At 35.7% G+C, this 9057-nt stretch overlaps 1 protein-coding gene across 1 annotated transcript; it reads left to right on the top strand.

Annotated features, from left to right (window-relative positions):
• Positions 1-6153: 6153 nt before the first annotated feature.
• Positions 6154-7807, top strand: LOC133102315 (monocarboxylate transporter 1-like). The gene has a single exon (XM_061207274.1). The coding sequence runs from the start codon at positions 6317-6319 to the stop codon at positions 7805-7807; it is 1491 nt and encodes a 496-aa protein (XP_061063257.1). The 5' UTR covers positions 6154-6316.
• The last annotated feature ends 1250 nt before the right edge of the window (positions 7808-9057 follow it).

Raw genomic sequence — 9057 nt, 5'->3', positions numbered from 1 at the left:
TTCTTCAAGTTATTTAGAATTCGTCACCAAAACAGACACATGATTTTTCTGTATTTGGAACAGTAGAAAGGCATTTCATTTTGACATCCTTGTAAGTCATCTTCTGAACTTTATCCTAATGACCTTTGAGTTTGTTTTATAAGATAAAGATCTCTATTTTTAGAGTTCATTTTGAAATGAAATACTAAAAACTTGACAGCTTAAAAGTGACTTGCCAATATTAATTACAGAACCAGATCTATATTTAGATTTTGGAAGACAACTCATAATTTCACAATGCCTGGATAGTTATTTTCCAATAGATCTTCAAGTCTATGGTTTCTTTCTTTAATCTTTTTATATGATACTTTTATTTCCCCTTTCATCTGAATTTTCTGTTACCTCTCTTATACTACCCAATTCTCCCCAACATGAAGGCCAAGTTTATTAAGAACTTACGTATGAATTAAAAGGTACTGGTTTAAAACAACACTCTGTGGTCCCCAGTGCAAAAACAAAAGGTGAAATTGTGAGGCTATTACATATTAGGGCCAGGAAATCCAGAATTTTCTGAATATTGTTCTTCACACTACAGTCATACCTCCTCATTTGGTCTTCAAACAAACACATATTATTTTTCAGAAGTTGCAACTGCTATCAAATGAGAGGCAAAAGGATCCCAGGCTGGAGTCATATAACTCAACCCACAGAATATTTGTGAACCTCACTGTACTATGCAACTTTGTCCTAAAATGTTTTAGGCCTAATAGTTTCAAGCTCAAAAAGGCCATGAAGATGGCTCAATCTTTTAAGGATGAACATTCACCCAGTATTGGGGGTATGGACCCAGAGCTATAGAGCAAAGGATGACAAGTTGGCATGTGGTGCCAATATTACCACCACTACCTAACTCCAAGTAGGACAACGGGGTGAGATTGTGAGAGCTTTCAACCTCTTTCCGTGCAGAGACAATCCCTGACCCTTATTACTCCATCCTGTACAAGGCAGAAAAGGAAGAGAAGCCACACCCATGCACCCTGCCCTTTAATGCATAGTCTTTCCACCCATTACAGATGTGGACCAAACTGTGTCCTATAATATAACCAAACAGAGCAGTACCCTTCCTACACTGTGAGAAAACAGGATGCCCGTGGGAGGATGAGTAAAGGCACTTCAGATGCAGATCTTCTGACCCTACATCCCTACTGTCTTTGTTGTTTCTCACCCAAACCAGCTCCTACATCTCATTTAATTATCTGTTGAAAACATTACCATTCTTACTAAACTCATTTAAATGAGTTGTGGGAATAAGAAGGAAATCTGCAGGAAGATACTGTGGAGTTGAATGTGTCAATTATGTTAATATTATAGCCCTGAGAGACTGAAGAGATTACTTTCTATTCTGTCCCTTCCTCAATTTTTACATTGTTTGAATCAAGGTCCTCCTTTAGGGAGAAATTGTTTAAAACAAATGGCTTTATATTTACCTAATTATTTTTCTTCCTTCCGAAAGATTTGCTTCATTACGCATATGTTATATCTAAATTTACTGTAGATCAATTTATCCTGCTTTTTGATAGAAATCTAATTGTCCCCTCTGATATATAAGATGGAAAGAATTAAGAGCTTTTGAAACACCTATCAGAAACTGAATATTTCAGAAGTAGGACTTAATTGGTGGTGGTAAACCACAACTGTTAAAAAGGAAATTATATTGCCTATGAAGACAGCTCTGTTTGTTCTTTTTTTTCTGTTTATTATCAGTTGTGGATTATTCTGGTGACCAGATGGGGTAAATCTGAGAGAAGTTAGAGAAGGTATTTTGCTATTGGAGTCTGCAAGTTATTTCTAAGGGTTTCCTTCTTTTACACCTATTTAAGTAAGACGAATCTTACATCAGTATTTCCTTTCAGTTCCATGATGTTGACAAAATCTCCTGATATCCAATGGCACAATAATAGTGACAAAATTGTCTTTAAAGAAACATCTGGGGAAAAGATAAGACTTCTCTTTCAAAACGCTTTTAATGGCAACACCACCACTAACAAAGCAAAGCAAAACCTTATATCTATTTTATGAAAGGAGTATGTGTTAACCCCACTAAAGTTTTCAATATAGTAGAATAAGGATCACACATTTAACATTTCACTTTATACACCTAGAATAAACCCAGTTTTTATGGGTATCATATTGTTACTGGAGAATATTTTAGGTATATTGGGGCATTACATGGGTATGCTTTGTTAGTAAAAGAAAATACTAATGTATAAGACTCAATGAAGATAGATTACACATTTTATTCTTCTTCCCAAACCATTGCTCATGTATTTCTGTCTCCATTTATTCTATTTACCAGCTGTAAAAACTAGAACTCTTGGGAAATATGTCTACCTATTTTATAAAATCCTTAGAACAATAAATGTTTTACTGAAGCACAGAAATGCTATTTATATCATAAAATATATCAAATAAAACTACTCACTCTTATTCTTTTTTAGCTCAACAACACAATTATGTGATGCAAAAGTCCCAAATCTAAGAAAGTTGAAAACAGACTATAATTGGTTTTATTGATTTGTGACCAATGTTCTCACTCAAGAGCTTCATAATCTCAATTTTGTCATGAAAAGCACAAGATAGAAATGTCTATTTGGTAAGTTAATACATCCCTGCCTTATAAAATCTAACAATTTTATTTCCACTTTATTTCAAATCCCTACAAAGAGGATGAAGATAATTACCTTTGCTGATCCCGCATGATTTCAGCACTTTATTTTCTTTGAGGTATTGTTATAAAACCTCTGAAGAGAGACTATGTTGTGTATTTTTTAGTAATAAACACAATGAAAATTGTATTAGTTCTTAAGCCATACTCCCTTAATCCATTTCTCTGTTTTAAAAAATGAAAGAATAAACTCTTCTATCCACAAAAGGATAAGGTCTAATAAACTTATAGATTTACCTATTTTGACAGAACTTTTTGAAAAAAAAATATGGGTTTCATTGTAAAGTGATAAACATAACAAACATCTTCAATTATTCTGCTATAGGTACTGTTATCTACTCAGTGTTCCAGCTTTGAATTACCTGGGTTGATTTTTTTCTGTGTTCATTCTATAACCTTTTAAATTATATATTTAAAAAACATCCTTAGCCAGATAAAAGTAGTTCAAATTAGTAGTTCCCAATTGAATTATTTTTGGATAACATTTTATTTTTATTTTATTTATTTATTTATTTACTTTTTAAATTGAAGTATAGTTGATTTTCCTAATTGAAATTAAGCCAGGAGATATTTTTTACAGAAAAAGAAAAGTTCTGTCTTAGGTCTTAGGACATATTCCTGACAGAAAAAAAGAAACAAAGCACAAAGGCATGATTCTTTTTTTTTGTTTTTATACTGGAGTAAAGTTGATTTACAATGTTGTGTTAGTTTCAGGTGTACAGCAAAGTGATTCAGTTATACATATACATATATCTATTCTTTTTCCAATTCTTTTCCCATATAGGTTATGATTCTTGGCATGATTCTTGGTGAAAAATTATCCACTAAGAGAAAATATACTATTGCTCTTTTCACACATTTCCACCAGACAAAACTCTTCTCATTTGATTGGGACAGCTGGAGATTTCGAGTGCACCCTCTAAAATGGGTATGATAGATTACCTTTTCAATGTCTGTTCCTACATTGGTGTACAGATGCTGGAAAGCTAAACAAATGAGGTGCACTTCTTGGAAACTTAAGCTGAATGATTTGGGTAGGAAAAGAAGGTATTGTATACACGACATTCATTCTGTTGACATAGAACTGTAATAAATATGCATGGCAGACTTCCGATCCAGAAATCAAAGTTAAGTTGGTACAATGCAGTGAGCAGCAGTTGGACAGCAGCTATTTTATTTCCCAATTTTGTGAGTGTGGTAGAAGTGGCAGCTCCTTTGCTGAGCGATTCTGTAGTGTTTTCTGGGAATCGGTATTGGAGGCTAAACTTAGAACCTCTACTCCAGCCATTCAAAAAAGTTTGTACCCGCATTCACTTGTACTAAATAACATTGTGCTTAATACTGAATAAATATTTTCCATTAAGAATTGAAATATGAGTTGAAATAGATTTAGAATGGATGAGAATGGGCAAGGAACTGGAGCTGGCAGAATTTGATGCCTCTATTAGGAGAGTGTTTAAGAATCTATCCTGGAGAGTAGTCTGAGAGTCTCCTGAGCCCATAACTCATTGTTCCCTGTAGTATTATGTGGTTCTCTCCTCCATTTGAGAAATCCAACTTCTGAAAATATTTGGGACATATATACATGGGATATATATTTGAAATATATATTTGGGACATATATACAGTGTATATGAAAATATTGGGGATATGTATAATGTATTGGTTTTATTTTATTATTATTGCTAAAATAACAGAGAAAGATCAAGTTATCTCAAAATTTTTGAAAATATTCAATACCCACTTATGTTGCAGACTGTCTGCAAACTAGAAATATGAAGGACATTTTTAATAAAAGACATTTGAGAAAATCCACAAATCTTATATTTAAGTTTTCATCATACATAATGGGAAAAACTTGAATATTTTCCATTTAAATTCAGGAAGAAGGTAGAGATGTCCCATTTCATCATGCCCTGTCAAGAGCATACTGACATTTGAAGTGCACTAAAAACAATTAAAAGAAATAAAAGGCATGGATATCAAAAGGAGAAGTAAAATTCTATTTGCAGATGATATAATTATTTACATAGAAAATTTTAAAAAATACCCAAGAAAAAGACTAAATCTGAAAATCAATTTACCAAGGACACAGGATAAAAAATCAACATACAAAGCCATATGTATCTCTATTTTCTAGCCCCAAAGAATTGGAAACAAAATGTCAACAATTACTGTAGAGTAATATTAGAAATAAAATACTTAATAAGAAGGTTAACAAAAGATGTAGAAAACTCTACTTTAAAACTAAAAAACATTGCTGAGAGAAGTTAAAGACCTAAATAAATAGAGAAATATGCCATGTTGATGGATTAGAAGCCTTAATATTATTAAGATGTCAAGCCAATCTATATGCTTAATGTAACCTCAAACAAAATTCCAATTCCTTTTTCTTTTCATTGACATATTGACAAAAGTTACATAGGAATGCCAAAAACGTAAAATAATTGAAACAATCTTTAGGAATGCAATTGCAACTGACTTCTCATAGACTTACAGTAATCAAGAGTGTAGTATCAAAATATGAAGAGACAAATAGATCGATAGTACAGAATAGAGTCCACAAATAGACTCACACACAAAAAGTCAATTGATTTTCAACAAAAGTCCTAAGACAACTTGATAAGGAAAAGAATGCTATTTCAACATATGATGTTACAATAATTGCATAGATGCATGAAAAATATGAACCTTGAACCCTACCGCTCAACATAAAACAACTCTAAAGTTTTACAAGAAAATGTAGGAGAAAGTCTTCACGAGCTTGGGGATAAGAAAGATTTCTCAGAAAGGACACATGAAAATTAGGCATAAAAGAAAAAATTGATAAGTTGGACTTCATTAAAATTTAAAGCATCTGCTTACCATTAAGAAAAAAATCATTCATAATACATATAGACATAACAAAACAATTGTTTCCAGAATATCTTTTAAAAAACTACAAAACAATAATAAAAAGGGGAATTCAATGACGTGAAAGGCTTGTTCCATAAAAGAAATAATTGATAAGCTGGACTTCATAAAAATTAAAAACTTCTTCTCTGTGAAAGACAATGTCAGGAGAATTAGAAGGCAAGCCACAGACAGAGAGAAAATATTTGCAAAGAACACATATGATAAAGAACTGTTATCCAAAAATATACAAAGAACTCTTAAAATTCAACCATGAGAAAACAAATCATCTTATTTTAAAATAGATCAAAGAACTTTACAGACATCTCACCAAAGAAAATATACAGATGGCAAATAAGCATATAAATAAGTTCTACATCATATCTCATCAGAGAAATGTAAATTAAAATAACAATGAGATACCACTACACACCTAATAGAATGGCCAAAATCCAAAACACTGAAAGCACCAAATGTTGACAGGAATGTGGAGCAACAAGAACTCTGATAGACACAAAGTGCTGGCGAGCTGCGACGTGACTACCCGGGCGCGTGGGTTCCCGGGCGAGCAGACGAGGCAGCCGTTGAAGGACGCTACCTGGACCCTGGGCCCTGCGGGACTCCAGCCGCGCTACCGCGTCACGTTCGCGCTCGGCGCCGCGAGCCACGCATAACGATATTTGGATTTGAACTGCATTTTGGGATTTATCTACACCAAAAATGCCACCGGCAGTTGGAGGTCCAGTTGGATACACCCCCCCAGATGGAGGCTGGGGATGGGCAGTGGTAGTTGGAGCTTTCATTTCCATCGGCTTCTCCTATGCGTTTCCCAAATCTATTACTGTGTTCTTCAAAGAAATTGAAGGTATATTCAATGCCACCACCAGTGAAGTGTCATGGATATCTTCCATCATGTTGGCTGTCATGTACGGTGGAGGTCCTATCAGCAGTATCCTGGTGAATAAATATGGCAGTCGTCCAATCATGATTGTTGGCGGTTGCTTGTCAGGCTGTGGCTTGATCGCAGCTTCCTTCTGTAACACTGTGCAGGAACTTTACTTGTGTGTCGGAGTCATTGGAGGTCTTGGGCTTGCCTTCAACTTGAATCCAGCTTTAACCATGATTGGCAAGTATTTCTACAAGAGGCGACCGTTGGCAAATGGACTGGCCATGGCAGGCAGCCCTGTGTTCCTCTCTACCCTGGCCCCCCTCAATCAGGCTTTCTTTGGCATCTATGGCTGGAGAGGAAGCTTCCTAATTCTTGGGGGCTTACTATTAAACTGCTGTGTGGCTGGAGCTCTGATGAGACCAATAGGGCCCAAGCCAACCACTGCAGGGAAATATATGTCTAAAGAATCCCTTCAGGAAGCAAAAAAGGGGGCAAGTGATGCAAATACAGATCTCATTGGAGGGAATCCGAAAGAAGAGAAAAGATCAATCTTCCAAACACTTAATAAATTCCTGGACTTATCCCTGTTCAAGCACAGAGGCTTTTTACTCTACCTGTCTGGAAATGTGCTCATGTTTTTTGGACTATTTACACCTTTGGTCTTTCTTAGTAATTATGGCAAGAGTCAGCATTACTCTAGTGAGAAGTCTGCCTTCCTTCTTTCCATTCTGGCTTTTGTTGACATGGTAGCCAGACCTTCTATGGGACTTGTAGCCAACACAAAATGGATAAGACCTCGAGTTCAGTATTTTTTTGCTGCTTCTATTATTGCAAATGGAGTTTGCCATCTGGCAGCACCTTTGTCCTCTAGCTATATAGGATTCTGTGTCTATGCGGGATTCTTCGGATTTGCATTTGGGTGGCTCAGCTCAGTATTGTTTGAAACGCTGATGGACCTTTTTGGACCCCAGAGGTTCTCCAGTGCTGTGGGATTGGTGACCATTGTGGAATGCTGTCCTGTCCTGCTGGGGCCACCACTTTTAGGTCGTCTCAATGACATATATGGAGACTACAAATACACATACTGGGCATGTGGCATAATCCTTATTGTCGCAGGCATCTATCTTTTCATCGGCATGGGCATCAATTACCAACTTCTTGCAAAAGAACAGAAAGCTGGGCAGCAGCAGAAAAAGGAAAGTAAAGAGGAGGAGACCAGTATAGATGTTGCTGAGAAGCCAAAAGAAGTTACCGATGCAGCAGAATCTCTGGAGCCTGAAGGCATAGAAGGAGGCCCCAAAGAGGAGGAGAGTCCAGTTTGAACCTGTGGGGCTGATGGGTAAATGGAGCAGCTCATGACCCCAAATGTTCTATTGGCCTGTGATCTACCAGTGGTGCTCAATGCAAATACTGGACATTTCTGTGGGAATCATACCGGGGTTCACTGATGGAATTTTTGTTTTACTCCTTACCAGTAGCCTGGGCTAAAAATGTCATAGCCTTTGGGAAGGAAGTGGTTGAAAAAGAATGAGAGAAGGAAGTCGGTTTGTGTGTTTGTTTGTTTAAATCTTTGCTTTTAACAGTGTCATGATAATGTGCTGTGATAGTGTGATAATAATATGTGCCTTAAGTTTTAGTCGTTAGGGAGCCTTAACTTTTAAAACCATTCTGCTTAATTCATCCATTTTAAGTGTTCCGTTACAAGGAAAAGTAACTAGTTTGAGGCAAATCTAAAATTTAAAATTAATCTTGCTTCATTGTTATTTGTAATAATGGTGTCAGACATTGCCACTAGAAGATTTGAAAGTTGGGGTTTTTACAAAATCCTGACTAAAATATTTTCCTAGCATCAGTAGTTCCTTGGCATATGTGCCTGCTAGATATATATTTAGGAAATTTAAGGCATAAAACTTTGCAAACATCTTGGCTGTTCTAGATGCACTGTACTTATCAGTACACCTCCAGTATCTTTTCTTGGTTTGCTTATTAGAAGCCAAGTGCTTGAGAGTTGACTTCATTAAATTACTATTTTTGCTCCCCTTTCCAAAGATAAATTTTGAGTGGTCATAGATCACCGCCCCTTTTGAGATCACATAGTATTTTTTTTCCCCCACTGGAAAAATTAGTATTAAAATACACAAAACTGTGTATTTGTGCCTCCTCAGTAAATTAAACATAGACAGATATTTCAAACAGCAGCTGAATTCAGCTTAGGTTTTTCCAAAACTTCAATTAAACTGTGAGACTTGGAATCTTTTGTTGTTGTTTTTCCTGGAATTTTCCCCCTTTGATTCATAGTGGTTCCATTTATATCCACATCTAGCTTAGCACTGTGTGTGAGATAGTCTTTGTGTGTTCAGTTTTTTGGGTTTTTTTTTTAATGTTTGCTAATTAAGGGGACCCATAGAGATTTGGCCCACACAAACCAATAAGGATAAGATTGGGAAAGAAGTTGCTATGTTTGCTTCAATAAGTAACTCCTTTTCTTTTTCTTATAAGGCCTTAAAGAAAATTATGTTTTGCTTAGAATTATTGGACACATTCTTACTCTTTACACAAACCTAAAGATTTT

This window comes from Eubalaena glacialis, chromosome 12, assembly GCF_028564815.1.
Source record: "Eubalaena glacialis isolate mEubGla1 chromosome 12, mEubGla1.1.hap2.+ XY, whole genome shotgun sequence".
Taxonomy (NCBI): domain Eukaryota; kingdom Metazoa; phylum Chordata; class Mammalia; order Artiodactyla; family Balaenidae; genus Eubalaena; species Eubalaena glacialis.
This window is presented reverse-complemented; position numbering and strand designations above follow the sequence as displayed.

Excerpts from the sequence above, each read along its gene's own strand:
- LOC133102315 (XM_061207274.1), top strand. The coding sequence starts at position 6,317 with ATGCCACCGGCAGTTGGAGGTCCAGTTGGATACACCCCCCCAGATGGA.